This window comes from Dipteris shenzhenensis, chromosome 6 (assembly GCF_047967505.1).
Source record: "Dipteris shenzhenensis isolate YYH24624 ecotype China chromosome 6, Dip_SZ_1.0, whole genome shotgun sequence".
Taxonomy (NCBI): domain Eukaryota; kingdom Viridiplantae; phylum Streptophyta; class Polypodiopsida; order Gleicheniales; family Dipteridaceae; genus Dipteris; species Dipteris shenzhenensis.
In genome coordinates, this window is record NC_141601.1 from 19,068,590 (window position 1) to 19,088,071 (window position 19,482).

Here is a 19,482-nt window from a genome sequence, read left to right on the forward strand (position 1 = left end):
GCCTACGTGGTGGCAAGACAATAGGGAGTTAATGCAGATGGCACCTGGCAAGGGACTATCACATTGAGCAATAAGACAGTTGAGTGACTTCTGAGTGGATGGTCAGATTGAACAATAAGACAGTTGAGTGACTTCGTTGTGAGCAGCGGGGGATAATGGTTGCCTATGACAATAAGCCCCCCCTTTTTGCATGACAAATCACGCCTCGCCATGGGATGCCTCTTCACTCACTTGGACAGGCGTCAGTGTGTAAGATTGGTTTCGAAAATAGGCGTGCCCAAGTGCTTGGACATTGCTTTGTGTTCGCCCCATGAAGGCCGCCCACTCCATGGCCAACTTTTGCAATTGCTACACGATTGGCCCATTTCATCTCTACCAACCGCTACACCAATGACATAAAGTAGCAGCTTGATGACCGCCTAATGGTGTGAACCACCAGATCTCGTGGCCATCCTCCACTTCTATGTCCTCCTCCGGCAGGGGTGTGGGTGGCGGAGCATGAACACCCTAAGATTAAAAGAAGAAAAGACGTTGGAGATTGCACCAAGTGGCATTCAAGGATTCGCTAAGAAAAGAAAACAAGAAAACTTTTTGTTGTTTTTTTCGGGGAGAGGTATATAAAACAAGAACAAACTTTTCTTTGTTGTCGTGCACGCATTGCAGCCTGCAGGTTCTACAGACGTGGGATTGTTGTGAGCTCCAGGATCTTCATCGCCATTCTCAGCCTGCCATGGCTTCCGATGAGGCTCTCGATCGCGATACCGTCTTCCGAAAGCTCAAGTCTAAGCCCGAAAACAAGGTACTTCCACCCCCCTCCTTTTTCCCTCCGTTTGCCGCCTCCTCCTTTCCTGATTTGTGCCCAACCCTATTCAATTTGATAGAGCCCCCGATTTCTTCAAAATCTCTGCTAATAATTGCTATGAAGGTCAGATGAACTAGTGGCAAGAACTGCTTTCCTTGTTCACCAAGCAATTGTGCTTTAATATGAGCACCCTGAATCTTCTTGAGTTTGCCTTCTACACTGCTCTCCCAAGTTACACCATCTGCAGAAGATTTGGTCCTTCTTTCTTGGTCTCGATTGTCTCACTTGAAGTGCAGATAATCTGGGACCACGCGATCCATTTCGATTTTCCTGTCAACGAAATGACGAAAGTGATGTGCACGCTGTGCGTTCCTTGCATTTAGAATTGCGAGAATGCTGGTGACGTGTGTAATCCATCCCAGCATTTGGAAAAACATAGTTTACATACCCGCATCGTTAATTTAAATTCGTCTCAAGCACTTTCCAACACTCCGTGTGTGTATTGGTAAAGAATTCCAAAGAAGGGGCACTTCCATACGTAGACTCACTCAACTTAAGGTGATTGCACTATAATTGTTTTTTCCCCCTCTCAGTACATCAAAGAAACGTTGGAAGTAGATCTCTCTCCCTTTGAAATCTATGCAATGTGCAGCGCAACCATAAGTTGAAGTCTATGGAGAACCTCACCTTAGATCAACCTATAGGAAAATGAAGAATGGAAATGCCTTGTGGTGCTTTTATATAATGCAAGGACTGCACAAACGGACTGTTACAGCAGATGCAAGGGATCAATTTAAATTGAAGCGATTTGCTTTTGTGGACACGGTAAAACAGCACTTGGATTTTACCATTACCTTGTGGTAATGTACTATGTGCATACTCCGATCCCGTAGTGCTAGGCTAGCAATGTTTTGATCGCCACTAATGAGTAGGAAGGTCACAGAAACGAATACCATAAAAAAGACTGGTGGATGAAACAATTCTGTTTAACAAGGTCAGCAAAAGGATTGGGGTGTGCAATGCCGTCTAGCATAGCATTGAAGTTCTGCATTTATGGAGCAAGGATGAGTCTGTTTTTTCAGCCTACATTGTGCGCTGTGCCTTTGCCTCTGAGGAAGCCATAGAAACTTTGGGACTTGTTAATTTGAATGGCTATTCCTTAGTGCATGTGACTTGCACGTGTGTTGGCATTGATGACATAAGAAGGGATGCCATTACATTTGATCCATGCTAAGCACGGTCAAGTTATGGTTTCAAGCCTAGTGTTTCATGATTCAAGAATGCTGTTGACAATCAAGGAATCTTTTGAAGAATTTTGACAAATTCTCTCAAGAAGTTTAGTGAAGTTGACAAGTTTTCTTTGTTCGGTAAAATGGTATCTGCCCCAATCTCAGCCCCCATACGATGAGGACCTAGGGGCTTGACACTTGTGAAATAAGCATGGTTGTAGAGTTGCCATATGGGGAATGCGTCATTTGTATGAGCAAAACCTTTGAGTAGGTGTTATTTGAGCGTGTTTTTTAAGAGATCTTAAAAATATTATTTCTTTAGGAAACATGGTTTTTGCACTTTTATTTTCACTAGAACTAGATCCCTTTATCATAAAAATATATAGAATAGTCACTCACTCATTCTCTTTCACATAAGTAAATTTTCCTCCTCATTGACATCCTTTGTACCCCTATAATTACCTAACAAGAGGGTTGAAAAAGAATTTCCTTAAGAAACATCCCTTACAATCACTCTCAATGTAATAATATTATACATGCATACCTACTTATTAAACACATTTATAGCAATATGACAAGAGCTTCCTTCAGTGTTTATAGAAAAATAAAAAGTTAAGATTTCAGACTATATATGCAAGATTTTGCAAAATATAACTCTGTAGGTGTGCTCAAATGGCCTTTTTTGGTTGATTTGAGTGGCTGAATGACTATATTTGGACATTGGATGTGAAAGATATGATACTTTTAAAAGTGTTGTCCAAGGTGATTTCGCCAACGAAACAACCTTGGAAGACCTCCTTCAAAGGGGTTTCGCTTGAGAAATTACCTTGGATGGATTGCTTTAATGATGTTTCTTTGGAGAAACCTTTCATGAAGATAGGTTGAGAGAGGGTTTTCAATATACCCCCTATTAAGTAAAAGTTGTAAGAAGGATTATGAGAGAATTTTCACATAGAAATCCACTCTTCATGTGGGTTTCTTCAAAAGCCATCCATTATGTTATTCACCATTCCTAAAGATTTATGTAAAGATATGTGTAAAAAATAGGCATTGCTATAATACTTTGCATATTTCTAAGGGAAACTATGTTTACTTTCAATCCATTTTTGCTGCATTCTTACATAGTTGAAAGATTTATTTTCCCTTTGCTCGGATGCTCGAAAGATTTCTCTCGGAAAATGGGCGTCCACGCCATGTGGACTCATCATGGAGGATGAGGGTTGCCTTATGGGCAGCAGACTGTCTGTCACTTGGGCACCATGATGTGCTGGCAGTAGGGCAGTGTTGTTGGGCTGATGCGTAAGATAGAAGCGCAACACACCGTCGTGGACTACTAAATAGTATCGTGGAATGTCACTTATAATCTCCGAATAATACCTAAACGCATGCATAATGCTCAAACCAACACCAAAACAGTCCCCAATTGTCGAATAAGAGCCAGAAATTGTGAGTGTCCAAATGGTGCCAGATCTCAGTCCTTGGTTAGATGGCAATTGTAAGAAGGGGCTCTTGCTTAAACCACAATTTGCATAGAGGGCTTGTGGTCGTATCATCAGCTTTGGAAGTACCAGGGTGCATCAACCAAACCCTTGTCAACACTATAGTCCACACTGCTAACCTATGTACATATGAGACAACTATTCTAACACTTTCCCTTTAGTTGAAGGTCTCATATCTATGATTACTGATACACAGATTCATGGTCAGTCGGATGTGTGCACGTAATGGATAGGTGTGATTCAAGCATTCAGGGCTGCCTTTTGGAACGCTTCTAATTGGTAGGTGTGCTTGTGTTGTTTTATTAAAAGTTATTTTATTTTTTAAAACAAATTTGGGCGGTTTTTATTTTTGTTTTTTTGTTTTGGTTTTCCTGAAACTCTCACCTGTACTATGTTACCATTGCGTGCACCTAGGTCCTTCTACTCGTTCTACTCTTGGGTCTTGCCTCTCTCACAACTCTGTGAGCCCCTTGCCTGTCCCTCAGCCCGTACTTAGCCCTATCTCCACCCCTTAACCCTATCTCAGTCCATATGCTGCACTCCCTGAGCCCCTGCTCTCTCTTAATCCCTGATCCGTCTCAGCCGTCTCTCATCCCCTTTCTCCCCCCTTCATTCTCAGCCTTCCTCTCATGGTTGTAAGACACGTTAAGACACGACACGTTAGACACGCTTCAGACACGAGTGTCTAAAGTGTCTTAAAGATAAGACACGTAAGACACGCCATTGTGATTATAATAATAAATATTTAATTAATATATGTATAAGTATACAAATGTACAACTTGCTAGAATAGCGCGCTGCTAGATTCTAGAAGTACAATAAGCTACATTAAACAATGCAAGAAGGCACTTGTACAATGTAGTTAAGAGTCAAGACTCGTTACTCAAGACTTAAAACTTAAAGTTAAGACTCGCGACTCAAGAGCTCGCAAGTATTGAGTACTTAAAGGTTTAAATGGACAATTGAATCTTGTCACATGTGATATGAATGAAATCTGCATCTCGATACATATAATTGAAAGGAAACTTTCGACTCTCAAGACTCAAATCTCTGAAGATTCATCCTAATCCGAATCTACGAGGTCACTGCCACTGCTAGATCCAAAGTCACCATCGATGATAGCATGGCTAAGTCAAACTCAATGTTATTGCTATCCCCCACCCACCCAAAAAAAAAAAAACAAGAGTGTCTAAAGGTGTCTTAAGGTACCCCCTTTCTCAGCGCCTCTCATCCCTTTCTATATGTCATGTGAATCTTGTCGCTCCCCTTCCCCCATTTGTTTCAACTTTTAAATATATAATTTTAAAGAAGCTTACACCTTAAAATTTCAGGGAAATAGACTTGTACAACAATGCACAGATTTTCTGTGATGCTTGAAATTTTGCTTCTGGCAATGCCTTGGTGAATAGATATGCCAATTGTTCTTAAAAGAAACAGTCCTTTTTCGGTCTGATGTTGAGTGGAATGATAGAAAATATCAACATGCTTCACCTTCTCGTGGCTTCCTCAACCCTTCAACTCCAGAGTGCTGACAGAAACTTAGTACAAAGACTTTGTATAAATGGATGGTCAAGTATGTGTGGGTGTGTGGATTTGTGTGTGTGAGAGCATATTTTTATACTATGGTCTACACCCACTGTTGGGCGCTGATGACGTTAGTGGGGATGTCATAGTGGCTAGTCCCTACTATGCATGCTGGAATTTATGGTTTTCAATCTTATGAGTGATTATCATGAGATTGAAACTGCACTATGTTGTGTTTTTAGAGGATGAGTTTGGGAATGTTCCTGGATTCATCTAGGTATATTCTTAACCTTCTCGTGATATTCTTCTCTCTAGCCTATTATCTTTACCGAGACAAAAAGGACAAAGGAGAAGCTGAATATGAACTGTGGCTTGTAGACGAATAACAACTGTATGAAGGAAGACCCTTTCAGTACTTACTCCACTTCTTCTTCCCCACCTTGGTCCACTTTCCCTCAAAAGGCTCAACCCAGTTGGATTTGGGACTCTACCTACTGTCATTGAGACTACCCCAACAGTAGATCATGACTCATCCTTGATCATCTCTCTTCCTTCGTCCATTCTCGCTTCCTTTATAGTGTTCTTCAACGGTGCCTCCGTCCTCCGGGCCTCCTTCGGGTCCCATCCTCTTGAATGTCATTATGTTGTCCCTGTGTCTCTTGTGAGAGGGATGGGCCCTACTCAAGACTCTTGTACAATCTCTAGCTAGGTGCCCCTTCTACCTGTACCTCAAACACTGGCTTGGTAATCTAGAGACCTCCAATCTATGGGCGAAGTATACCTCCCTTAAGAGTCTCCAAGAGAATCACCTCTAGGAGGGCATCTGGGCTCTCTACAACCAACCTGAGACGAGGAACCGAGAGGCAAGCTGCTCCTCTGCTCCTCCCTGCGGCTGTCTAGGCTGAGGATTCTTGGGCTGAACTGCTGGCTGAGAGGCTCTTGGGGTTGATCCTGAATGAGGAAGGAGGGAGTCCTTTATATGGTTTTGGACCGGTCCTAGGGCTGCTGGCTCACTGGGGATTGGTGTGGGTCGACTGCTGGTTGACCCCCTTGGGTGGACACCAACTGGGTCTATATCGTCAATGATCTGAAGGATGGAAAGGGTCCAAAGCTTCGATGTGAAAGCTTAGTATCGATTTGCTTGAGGTGTTTCTTCATGATGTGAAGGTAAACCCGCTGGCCTTCCTTGTAACAATGTCATGGTGGTGCTTGCTGGCCTTTGAGCTTTGGCAATGCAGTCCTTGACAGTCTCCATGATTTTTCGTCTTGCCCACATTGGTGCAGTGGGTGTGTTGAATATCCCTTGGACCAAAGGACAAACTATTCCCATCTACATTGCGAAGGTGACATAACGCTTCAGCACATCAAAGGCTAGCTGATTGTAGATCTCTGTGTGGCTATCTTACTCTAGATGGAACCTATTGGAAAAATTGAGCTTGGTATCTAAGGTATCAAATAGAGCCTTCCAAAACTGATTGGTGAACTTGGATTCTTGATTCGAAACAATGTACCTGAGAATGTTGCACATCGGGTACCACCATTTGAGACGGTGTCTTGTGCATCAATTTTCTGCTTGCAAGGAATAAGCATGACAAATTTACTGAATCGATTTACTATGGTTAGGCACATGGTGTTCTTAGAACCAATGGCTGCTGGGTTCGTCATGAAATCCATGCTAATTCACTCCAATGACTGAAGTGGAATTTGAAGGGGCTTGAGCAAATCCAGACAACTTCAGGCGAGGAACTTTTACTTTCTAGCAAAACTTGGCACTGCGTAATGTCAGTCATGGATATCACTGCGAAGATGCAGCTGGAGGAATCTTCTTTCTAATTTTTAAATGTTGCTGTGCACACTTCTATGTCCATCCACTATTGAATCATGTTTGCATGCAACAATGTAGGAGAGAATTGTGAAAGAACTCACAATCCTTTGCAGAACTTTTCTTTCGAGCGGTTTTGCAATACTTTTGACCCTTAAGGGACAAGAAGCCTAGTGGTCAGAGCTTATGCAAGAATTTGACTTTGAGATCCGTTATCAAAAAGGATCTACCAATAGATGACGCCTTGAGCAAAATTTGTAGTATGAATCATCACAAAGAACCTCTATGAGACTCTTATGGGCTTTATTTCAAAGGATGATCTATTTAAACATGTCTGGGATGAAGTACAAGCTAGAGAGAGTATCCATTCGGAATGAATGTTTTTTCAAAAGGGTAAAGTATGTATACCTGAAGTAAGGGTATATGAGACGTGGTATCTTGTTTGAGTCTCATGACAAGTCCCACAAGGATTTTAAGTTCAAAACTATCAAGTTTCAACAATGCCAAGTCGACAAAGTTGAGTGCTTGAGATGAGATGGCCTATTGCATCCTTGGGAGATGCCTAATAGGAGCTTTGATGCATTTGGAGTATTCTTGGGACCTAGCTAGGAGCGAGCTTGTCTAGGCTTGTCTCTCTGTAGAGGCATCTTTGCGCAAAGGGGTCTTTGCATGGTATGGGACTAATAGTTTTACTTGGGAGTATGGTGGTCCGTGGTTGCTTGACCTCTAGCCCGGGGGTGATTCTTCTGGGGATGTACGGTTGAGTGATGACATAGTTGTGTCCTTGTGTTTGTGTATTGACCTTTGATGGTCTTGGAGGTAGCTTGAGATAGAAACCAGCATTTCAGGGGTGTATCATCATAGGCCCTTTTAATAGCACAAATGATGTTAGCTAGCTACTTACGCATTAGGCTTGTGCTCGACCTGATGCTTTCAACCTGTATTTGGTTAGGCTGGCCTTGGTGTGATCAGTTCATTCAACCTACTAGCTTGCCAACTCCCTGGCCTTTGCATGGCCCATAGTTTGGGGACCCAAAGCTGGCCCCATATTGTCCCCTCATTGGCACTTGGCTGGACCACACGTTGGTCCTACCCAAGACACAATGAGCGGACTATAGATCTTCCAACACCCTTCTTCAATGTCCAAACTCATTTGTTGCAATATGTGAGCACATGGAGGATTAAACTCCTATGTCTCTTTATGCCTCCTCATATTTACAGAAACATGCTGCGACCATAAGAAATATGATCCTTCTTCGTGTCAAGCCCAAAAAAAGTTTATTCAAAACTGTAAAAGTAGCAATGTTCTCTCTATGCGCCAGCATAGGGGAGGATTGTGGCCCTACCGTTGTTGAAGCTCTTTGTTGTCTTTTGCATGTATAGGTGTCCATCATCATTAAAACAATGGGAATGGTAATAACTGTGAGTCATGAATGTGTGCATGCTTTAAATTCAGCACCTTGTGAATACAACTCTTTTAGAAGTATTAGTTAGTCATGATTGGAAACTGACATTCTGAATTCCAGGCCATAAAACAATCTGATTTCTGAACCTAGGCTTGATGTGCTGTTTATAGAGGCCAAATTTCTTATTTTCAACATGCACTTGTGTATGCATGCTTAATCACGAGAGAGAGAGAGAGAGAGAGAGAGAGAGAGAGAGAGAGAGAGAGAGAGAGAGAGAGAGAGAGAGAGTTTTAAAATTTGGATTTGTTGTGCAGACCTGCTTTGACTGCAATGCTAAGAATCCTACTTGGGCATCTGTTACTTATGGAGTCTTCCTTTGTTTGGATTGCTCAGCACTCCATCGCAGTCTTGGTGTTCACATCACTTTTGTAAGGTAATGAAAAATTGCAGTGTGCTTTTAGTCTGGCTGTTAGGTTTTTTTAAAATGTTCTGTAACGACAATGCCAACGTTTTTTTTGCATTACAGAAAAGCACCTTGAAGTCATATGATATCAATGCTACTATAGTGCAATTTTGAAACGTATTTTTGGTGCCTGTATAATTTTGCATTGCAACACTTCAGGTCAACCAATCTGGATGCATGGACCCAAGAACAGTTGCATTTGATGTCTGCTGGAGGCAATGCTCGAGCAATGACATTTTTTAAGCAGCATGGATGGACTGAAGGAGGTAAAATCGAATCAAAGTACACATCAAGGGCAGCTGAGCTTTATAGGCAATTGCTTGCCAAGGAAGCTATGAAAGCCGTCTCTGCTGGCATAAGAGCTACCCCTGGGTCTCCTCCTCCTATGCCTGATTCTCCGAACACACAGGCTACAATTTCTTTCAAAGACTTTTCTGATAATAAGAACTTAGCAGCTGATTCTGAAACTGTTATTGTTGAGCAACCCAAAACCCCTCCGACATCTGTGGCTCGACCTTCAACCACTTTTGTAACAAGGAAGCCCACTACATTTGGAGCAAAGAAGACACTAGGTGCTAAATCAGGTGGTGGTTTGGGTGTTAAGAAGCTTGCATCCAAAGTAAGTGCAAATATGATTCATGCTTTGTATGCAAAGGCATAGACTTCTCGAAGCAGCTTGTTCAATTTGAGTTGTTGCAATGGATCAATTGCAGGGAAACGAGAGCCTTTATGAACAGAAGCCCTCTGAGCTTCCTCCTGAGCCTGTGCTTCCACCTTCAAATGCACCGACACAGTCTGCATCTCGTACATCCAGATTTGCCTATTTGGAAGATCAAGAAGCAAGTACAAACGGTCCACTGTCTGGAGCCTCAGGACATGTGTTGGCTCCACCTACAGGAGGGGACTTTTTCACAGAATTTGGGACCTCTGCAGGGCCTCGCAAAGCTGCTAATTCTAGTCGGCCCAAAATACAAGTGAGATTGCTAACACATACACGCGCACGCACATGTGCACACTTCTCTCTCTCTCTCTCTCTCTCTCTCTCTCTCTCTCTCTCTCTGTGGCTCTCTTTCTGTCGAAGACATACAAGCTTAAAAATACGAACTTGTTCATTTCCACCTTCAATCATTGTTATGGGCCTTTGGTAAGAGGATCTATATTGTCAAATTCACATAGGGATTGCACCGGTTCTCATGCATTAGCAAGGGATTCCCTTTACCCACAAGGTAGTACCTCCGATTGCATTGCGGTCAAGGATGATCTTCCTTGTGAGAAAATTGTGCGAATGGCACTCTGGCATAAGGTGCTTAACTATGACATGAGCGAGCTGTCCCAGTCACTAACAATGCCTATAGGCAAACCATGTAACCTGAAAACTCCACCAACCATCAATCTTGTGAACTTCGGGGTTTTCGCATTTTTAATAGTTGGAATGAAATAGGCCATCTTAGTCAATCAATCACCTTCTACCCACACAGAGTCATGACTTTTGTGGGTTCTTGTTTGATCAATAATAAAGTCCATAGAGATACTCTCCCATACCAAATATTATCTCTAATAGATGTAGCAAACTGGCTAACTCGATGAGGTTCTACCTTATTAACTTGCCACTTCTAGTACTTAACAATATAGTCTTGGAAGTCCTTTGTCATACGAGGCCAGAAGAATGGTCAGAAGGGGTAGATTTTAATATCTGGTGATCTTACCATTTTTGGAAAAAGTTATAAAGGTATCCTTATGTTATCTTTCTTCTCTCCATTAAAAATGCATGGTTTCATTGACTCCTTATAATGACCACTCAACAGAGAAGTGCCCTCACCATGCAGTACCACCGGCACACTATTGGGTGCAGATGAGGTAGAAGTTACTTCGAATGTCTGACTAGCTTGAGCTTCAAATAACTTATTCAATAACGTAGTTAAAGTAGTAGCTGAGTCATCAAGATGGGTAATTTTCTGTTCAAGGGACTTAGTTTAAAGCTCAAGCTGGAAAAATTCATTGTAAGGAATTCTATGGAATTACTCAAGAGAAGTAGGATTCTCTTGTAATGGTTTGGGACCATGTGCTCGAGATTGGGCCAAGGATTTGGGTATTTTCTAAAACTAGCACATGGCCAGCCTCATTAAAAGCATGCTCAGCACTAACTCAGAGGACATGAGAAGATTGTATGGTGGATAAATAACCAATAATTTAAGATATTAAAGAAGCAAATAAAATTAAAAGAATCAGAACTTTATACTCAAGCTTCTGTCCAAATTTTATCCATGGTACTTTGCAAAACTTAACCATCAAAATATTGACAATTATGTTGCAATGTATGTCCAAAAGAAAGGGCTTTTTGAAACAAAGTTGATGGTTTGATTTTAGACCATTTGCAATCATAGCAAACAAATATGTAGCCAAATCAAGAACTAAATTTGTCTCAATAGGATATCACATCTAATGTACATAGATATTAATATTGAATCAACAGAACATGTATCTTTACTTCACAAGCCTTTGAAAATAATATTCAAAGTAAACAAACTCCAATATATTAACTTCATCACCGTGCATACGACTTACCATGTAAGTCACCACCCAATCTTTAAAGGAAGATGTGTTATCTGCACATACGTAATGGTTTCGTGTGAGACGTGCTATATTTTCATATGCATCATTTCAAACAAGATCTAATATGAAGATTTATGGCACTCATGTAATTGCATAAACCATCTGCTAATAGATATGTATTTGGCTACGAAACTATTCACACAAGTAAGTATTGCACGAATGTACCAAGCGCACATTCACACAGGTAAATTCACCAAGGCTTGAACTCAACCAACAAAAGGTTCACACAAAGTCGTATGATACCAAAACGTTTCATTAACTGCTTGGTATATGTCCACACTATTATCTACCTAACGAATACATTGATGAGAAAAACTCCCTTGCTCATCTTCACATATAGATACCACGCCCAAGGTAACTCCTTATGGCTCTATTACCATTGTTAGATTCTCTATAGCAACCTCTCTACTCAACAACACTATAGAAGGCTTCATAACATGGCCGTGTACTTGGCTACCAAACTATTCACACAAGTACATACTACACGAATGTACCAAGCATAGATTCACAGAGGCAAATTCACAAAAGGCTTGAACTCAACCAACAAAAGGTTCACACAAAGTCATATGATACCAAAACGTTTCATTAACCGCTTGGTATATGTCCACACTATTATCTACCTAACGAATACGTTGATGAGAAAAACTCCCTTGCTCATCTTCACATAGAGAACCCACGCCTAAGGTAAATCCTTATGGCTTTGTTACCATTCTTAGATTCTCTATAGAAACCTCTCTACTCAACAACACTATAGAAGGCTTCACAACATGGCCGTGGTAGATAAAGCAAGAGTCACAACTTGAAGCTCTTGGATGCACACACCCCTAAGCTTACCGCTTTGGTATTAGTCCACTTAGGACACTAACACCACCTAGGACTAGGACTAGTAATAATTTTCATGACTAGTCCACTTAGGACACTAACACCACTAGTACTAACTGTCAAGACGGTCCTAACTAGGCAATGTCACCCTTTAGAATAGTCAAGCTCATCGTCAGGCCACTTAAACACGACAAATGTCCTACTCCTAGCTTCATAACCTAAGGCATCCCCCCTTGCCCTCTGCTGTAATGAAGGGGGAAAAAGGGCTTCATTAGTGGCCCTTTAGCTAGAGTTAGTGGGAAATGTGGAGGAACTATATAAGTCCCCATCCACCACTCATTTTATACTTTTGATGTGACATCTAATCCTATCTACTCTCCCTCCTCCTTCCTCCTACTTGCACTCTCTCTCTCTCTCTCTCTCTCCCCCCCCCCCCCCCCCCCCAATCCCCCAGCGGCCAACCACAGATAGATCCACCCTCATGAGTATGAGGGCAGCACTGAAGGGCACTAAGATGTTCTTGGATATGATGATCTCAAAATCCTACAACAAGAGCATAGGAGGGAGGGGATCGTGCGTGTAATGGCAGCAAGACAAGGAGGGAAATGGATAACCTACATAGATGGCAAAGTGATCATTCGAGAGAGGGCAAATATAGGAGAAAGGGAAGAAAGGAAAATAGACAGTACATGACGGTGTTTGACTCATGAGATGAGAGCACAAAACAGCATGAAGGTGGTAGTGTGGAATTATAATGGCACTCTTTGGTTTGACCCTAGGAGTTTCTCAGAGACCTACACCGACAGAGACATCATTGAGATTTATGAGAGTCCAAAGAGGGGGTTGGCCACAGTGAAAGGATACACACTATGGAGTTAGGCAATAGGAGAGAGATGAGGAGAGACAACGGGATACGAGGCTATGTAGGAGTAGGCATTTGAGACCGCTTATATTGATGATACGGAGAGAGGAGCATGCATGACATATGTGGATACGAGTCCAGCTACGGGATCTTCATTGCCGTGTGCTATTTCTCCCTAGACACATCATCCTACGTGCATGAGGTCGCTAAATAAGGACATAGCCCATACGAGACGATGCATGATTACCTCACGGAGTTCTCGAGGCAGAGAGACGTCTCCTTCCTTAGTGAATTCAATGCCTGCACAAGAGATAGATAGGTGGGCTTACTAGATTTTGCATCTAATTCCCTTATAGTACCGGAGCTAGATCTAGTAGAGCTTGGGATAGTGAGGCGCTCAGCTGATGAACCATTTGTGACAGGATATGGGCGACATCTACTTGAGTTGGGGGTTGTCCATGACTTGATTATATACACTGGCTAGCCTTCGTCATGGCTGAGTCTGCCCTTCACCTCCGGAGTGCCGATAGAAACTGAGTACGAAGACTCTGCATAAATGGATGCTCGAGCATGTGTGGGTGTGTGGATTTGTATGTGTGAGAGCATATTTTTATACTATGGTCTACACCCACTGTTGGGCACTGATGACGTCAGTGGGGATGTCATAGTAGCTAGTCCCTGCTATGCATGATGGAGTTTATGGTTTTCAACCTTGTGAGTGACTATCATGAGATTGAAACTGCACTATGTTGTGGTTTTAGAGGATGAGTTTGGGAATGTTCCTCGATTCATCTAGGTATATATACACTGGACTCCAGAGGTGGCCATCATCTTGTGGGCTCAGTTGTTTCCCACATGGCGGGGGGGCAAGCTTAGTGGACTCTTTGATGTGACCTCTAGCTTGTGTATCATGGATACATGACGTTATTGTCCCTCCTCTCCCACTCGGCATGTTGACCACTCATACTTGGCTTTCAACGTCTTGGCTATTACGCTAGCCATAGTGAGAGCCCCTTCCACACCCACCCGTGTCTTGGCACCACCTAATATGTCTTCTATACCCATGCCCACTACTTGTCACTTGTTCACTGCACAGAATGTAGGCTCACTCTGCTAGCTCCATAACCGGAGAGCTCAGGATCATGAGGGCTTATGTACTGAGCATCCGCACCGCCCGGGCAGGAGGTCTTGGCTGTGATTTTAGCGTAGATGTTCAACCATGTTGTATGCCATGGCTTCCCACCCGCTTGGAGTACTACCACCATTGTGCCAATACACAAAGCAAGGATGCCATGGATATTGGGAACTATTGTGCTGTTATGATTGGCCATACTTTGGCCAAGATTTACGGATCCACTAGAGACAGAGATCATCATCTTCACAGAGGCACATGGGTAGTGGGCTCTAGGACAGGCAGGATTCCAGAGACAGCACTCATTGAGGAGATTCCAGGAAATCTAGGCCTTGTATCATCTTTAACAGAGGGATTACAGAGACATCTGGAGGCCCTAGAGGTGTTTTGTAGAGAGAGAGACTGACAATTAACCTCACACGCAATACTCCACCGACATAGCTTCACTTACTAAGGTGAGCTAGTGGAGATAGTATATACCTAGGGACAGTCTTCATAGGGCCAGTTTTCATGATAACCCATGCAGCCAAGGCACGACTCACACGTGGACAGGGAGCTTGGCATTGACAGGAGAGGCAGTGCTTTCAAGCACACTTTCAGGATTTGCTGACAAAGCAGCATCTTTTTGGGGGAGTGATCTCTTGGCGACAAAGTGAAGGAAATTTGAGCGGCTACAGTTGATTATGGGGTCTAGGATGATTCAGAGTAAGCCCTCAGTCCCCCATCAGATAGTACATGTAGAGTTTGCCACCATAAAATCTGTCAAGGTTGATGCTATTTTTCAGACTGTGATATTCTTGCACAGAGTTTGAGCCTTACCCCATTGGAGACTACCGAGGCTGGCACTAGAGTCATCTAGACGGCTAGTAGAGAGGGGGGTTGGTACAGTATGGGATGCATGCATGCCCACATGGTTTGCCAGTCCATGTATTCAGATGGACCAGCTTCCCCCCCTTTAAGTACAGCACGGTTGCACCGCTCGAGTTGATCCCATGAGATGAGATTAACCATATCATATTGTTAGATCTCCTCTAGCTCCATACGTCGTGGAATTTGGGGGGGGGGGGGGACCAAGATTTCCCCCACAAGATTCTATCATGATCACTTCTTAAGAATATTGGAAGATGGACTCATCATCAAATCCCTGTACTTAGAGGACGAAAGACTCATCATGGCACTAGAGTCATCTAGACAGCTAGTAGAGAGGGGGGTCGGTACAGTATGGTATGCATGCGTGCCCACATGGTTTGCCGGTCCATGTATTCAGATGGACCAGCTTTCCCCCCTTTAAGTGTAGCACGGTTGCACCGCCCGAGTTGATCCCATGAGATGAGATTAACCATATCATACGGTTAGATCTCCTCTAGCTCCATACGTCTCGGAATTGGGGGGGGGGGGGGGGACCAAGATTTCCCCCACAAGATTCTATCATGATCACTTCTTCAGAATATTGGAAGATGGACTCATCATCAAATCCTTGTACTTCGAGGACGAAAGAGTCTCACATGCATTGAGGATTGCCATTGGGTAGATGTGAGTCTCGTCCCATCAGCTGAGGATTGAGGTAGGAAGAGCTGCAGGCAACTCACACAGCGGCTCCGTAGATTATGCACGTTAGGGGAGGTTGAGACAGAAGACTTCTTCCTAATTTCCTGCTCAACATATTATGAGGTTCAGGGACGTTACTACTGCCTCTTTTAGGAGAGGCACGATTCTGGTCCACTCTCACGGTTGATCCACTTCCATGACCAGGTCTACATCGGGCTCTATCTGATTGAGATGTGACGACACAGAGAGACACTATTGAGAGTTGAGACAGATTAGATGGCAGCAGGAGGTTGAGCACAGTGACATGTCACAGACTTCTACATAGTGGGGTGGAGGAGGAGCTAGCTGATATGAGGGTAGTGTGGATCAACGGGGAGAGATGACAGGACGCTGCGGAGCCAGATACCACACACGACATGGAGAGTGACTAGAGCACGCACAATCGAGGTCCAACCCACTCAACACTCCTTAGAGGAGACCGTCAGAGATGAGGCATCACTCTTGACATAGCTGATTGGATACAAACGTTGAGGAGACCACGTCCTCCACCAAAATGAGAGACAGCTTGACATGCGCAGATCCGGGACATCTTTGTAGCCACGAGAGAGCCACCACAGCACCGGGTTTCGGATTTTGTGTTTTTAGTTCTCAGTTCTGAGTTTTTGAGTTACAAGGGCCCTAGCGCGCCCTTTGCCTCAGCCCACAGAGGCTTGTACGAGTTTCTTCTTTTGATGTACTTTGTCCCATAGGCCAGTGAGCCCCCCCCCCCCCCCCCCCCTCTCTCACGGGCGCGGTCTCTTTAGGATAATATTACATCATACTGATGTATTGCTTATATCAATGAGACACTAGGTCATAATGATTTCTTCCTGTGGAGTTATGACTACTAGTAGTATCACTGTTTTTTCAGGGTAGGGAGTTATGACTACTAGTAGTATCACTGCTTTTTCAGGGTAAGCGAGGCATTGTCTATTGCCAAGCTTGATTGTAGAAAGAAAGAAAGTTTATTAAAGTTTGCTAAAGACGGTGGGTCTATGAGACTTAAGAAAACCCTGATATAATAAACAAAAGGGTGGAGCTACTAAGCGAGCATCCTAACCCATGCTAAGATAGGATCTTTGGAATGTGTACATATTGAGGGTGCATCACTTAAGTCTTTGTTTAAGCTGAAGAATGCCACTGATGGGCTGGGGGGTGATTTGGGTCTTGGTATTGGTCAAAGAATGCTACTGAGGGGGAGATAAAAGTGCCTAGAGCCTTTGGCAAAGTGCCACAGGATTATAGAGGAGCAGCCTGCTCAAAACGTGAGCAAGTTCTTGTGTTTAAGGGGCTTGATAAAATAAGTGGTAGTCATGCAAGATGGTCCTTTTTTTTTTCACAGTTGTTTTTCAATTCAGAATAAGAAGTTTTCTGCGTGGTATCAATGCTAAGGGCTTACACATATGACTTTTTCAGATTGAAGAGAGCATTGAGGCACAGAAAAAGTTTGCCAATGCCAAGTCCATATCATCTTCTCAGTTTTTTGGAGAGGAGAAAAAAATTAGTGACACTGACAGTCAAGTACAGCTGCAGAAGTATGCTGTAAGTTTTCTATGAGAGGCTCAACCACGAGTGAATGCATTCTTATCAATCAGCTCAATATTATTATGCATATGGTAATTGTGGCTGGTTTCTTGAGCAGAATTCGAGTTCTATTTCAAGTGCAGAATTTTTTGAGCGCAATGAGGGATCATCCAATGTGTCAACAGACCTGACTGCCAGTGAACTGCTGACAAAGCTTACTTTCCAGGTATCTTTTTAAATAGAAGATGGCTCAATAAGTCTTATTCATGGCATGATCTCATCCGTTTTCACCTTTTGAAATAAGTATATCTTTAACTGTACATTGTTGCAGTAAGGTCATTAAGGCTTAGCATTTTGCATTTTGCTTGTATTTTTAAAGGCTTCCCAGGATATGTCCTCTTTGAGGGATTTGGCTGGCGAAACTGGAAGGAAGCTTACGACCATGGCATCCAACCTTTTTGCCGATCTTCAAGATCGCATCAGATGAATGTATTTCAAATGCGCACAATCAAAAAATTGCCGGTTTTATGAAAGCTTAGAATCTGCTGCAAATTGGGTCAACAAGGCTAATACGCCTCATTTGTAAACTAGGTTAAAGTGATTCTATAGTTGCATTGTTGCAAGGAACGCATGATCATCCACTTTAGTTATCTACTCACGAAAGTATCTTGAGAATTGCAAGTGGGTGAGAGCTGCAGTCATTATTTTTCCTACAACAAGCTAGATTGGCGATTCTGTCCTAACCAGGTTAAAGCAATTTTATCCTGCCAAATAGGCACCCACGGCATTGGAAAATGCGTATTTGTATTTGTCACGTGACGCTGAGTGACGATTGATTAAGGTAAGGTAATTGTGTTAATATTAATGCATTCGTGGTCATTCGAGAAGATTCGGGGAGATCTAGAATGCGCCGTTTCGAGAAAGTTCGAAATCTGGTTTGTTCGAAGCTGCCGCCCAGAGCAAGCATATGAGGAGGGAAGGGGGGAGGAGGGAGGAGGAGAGCAGCTTAAGGAGAGGCGGCAGGGAGAGCAGGGTAGGGAGAGACAGCAGGGCAGGCGGCAGAGCGAGCCTGAGAGATGTAGATTAGCTTGCGAATTAGCTAGGCTAATTAATTAATTCAGACATAGCTTAGCTTAATTGACACTAAGGAGGCGGCGACGCAGACTAATTAATAGATATGATTAACATTGAGTGAATAGACAATGGATTTGCCTAGTTATGCTTTTGGTGTCATGGAAGGATTTTCTTACATCCTGCCTCCCTAGCTAGGGTATCAGGGGTATATTTTATGCCACGCCTCTCATAAGTCCACCCAAATTGGATTTGCACCGTAAGTAGCTGTGTTTTATTTGGAGTTTAAACTGAGCATCATTGGTGATCTGAAATATTCCCTTCTTTAGTTAACAAAATAGTCTTACTTCCTTTCATCAGATGCCATGAAACCTGGGTTTGAGTGGTTCTATTGATTTATTTTACTGTCCAGCATGATGTACACTTGGGGTTACTTTCGCATCATTTGTTTACGAAGTCATTTTTGTTTCAAAACTATTAACTTTCTGTGAGCCTACCTAAAAGGCAGTAATTCAAATGAGTTGCATCAACAGGTACCCTGCAAGCCCATGATACTAACGTTGGTCCCATCAGAGGCTATTTGTGCCAGTATCCAGAAGAGAGGACCATCTGCTCTCTTGTGGTTGATCATTTGTATCATCTGAAATGCTTTGTTTTGGTTGGTTCTCTGACTACATGGGATGCCTTTGCAGAGTAGCCGATTGTGTTGTCATGTGCTGAACGCTTTGGTTTGGTGGGCCTCCTTGAATCCTGGTTGAAGCTATCATGTTAGCGCTTAGTTAAAGTTTAGATTTGCAGCACTAATAGCACACCGCTTGAAGACGAATGACTGATACAATCAACGCAAACTGGATGCACAAGAGAATACCACCATTGAACTTGCATAAAGATGTGCAAAAACAGTAAAAAGAGTAGTGCTTGTAAGTAGTACCTTCATTTAGTAAGTCCTACTCACTCCCCCCCCCCCCTCCCCCCTTCTCTCTCTCTCTCTTTCTCTCTCTCTCTCACACACACACACACCCAGCCACCCACCCACCTGATAATCATTGTTTAAGATGATATCAAACAAATAATGAGTGATCCATTTTAGTTTCGCTATATTGCATGAAAATTGAGAAGGTTGAAC

The 19,482-nt window shown here is 42.9% G+C and overlaps 1 protein-coding gene across 1 annotated transcript; it reads left to right on the plus strand.

Moving 5' to 3' along the window:
- The first annotated feature begins 635 nt into the window (after positions 1-635).
- LOC147900896 (putative ADP-ribosylation factor GTPase-activating protein AGD8) lies at positions 636-18,101 on the plus strand. The gene is made up of 7 exons (XM_087375545.1): positions 636-799; positions 8,597-8,715; positions 8,905-9,364; positions 9,459-9,719; positions 17,178-17,303; positions 17,404-17,511; positions 17,665-18,101. The coding sequence occupies exons 1-7, from the start codon at positions 731-733 to the stop codon at positions 17,770-17,772; spliced, it is 1,251 nt and encodes a 416-aa protein (XP_087231671.1). The 5' UTR covers positions 636-730; the 3' UTR covers positions 17,773-18,101.
- The last annotated feature ends 1,381 nt before the right edge of the window (positions 18,102-19,482 follow it).

Bases quoted from the DNA above. Each gene is read 5' to 3' on its own strand.
- LOC147900896 (XM_087375545.1), top strand. From the start codon at position 731: ATGGCTTCCGATGAGGCTCTCGATCGCGATACCGTCTTCCGAAAGCTC. The intron at 9,720-17,177 runs GTGAGATTGCTA...TGACTTTTTCAG, and splicing joins CTAGTCGGCCCAAAATACAA to ATTGAAGAGAGCATTGAGGC. The intron at 17,512-17,664 runs GTATCTTTTTAA...GTATTTTTAAAG, and splicing joins TGACAAAGCTTACTTTCCAG to GCTTCCCAGGATATGTCCTC.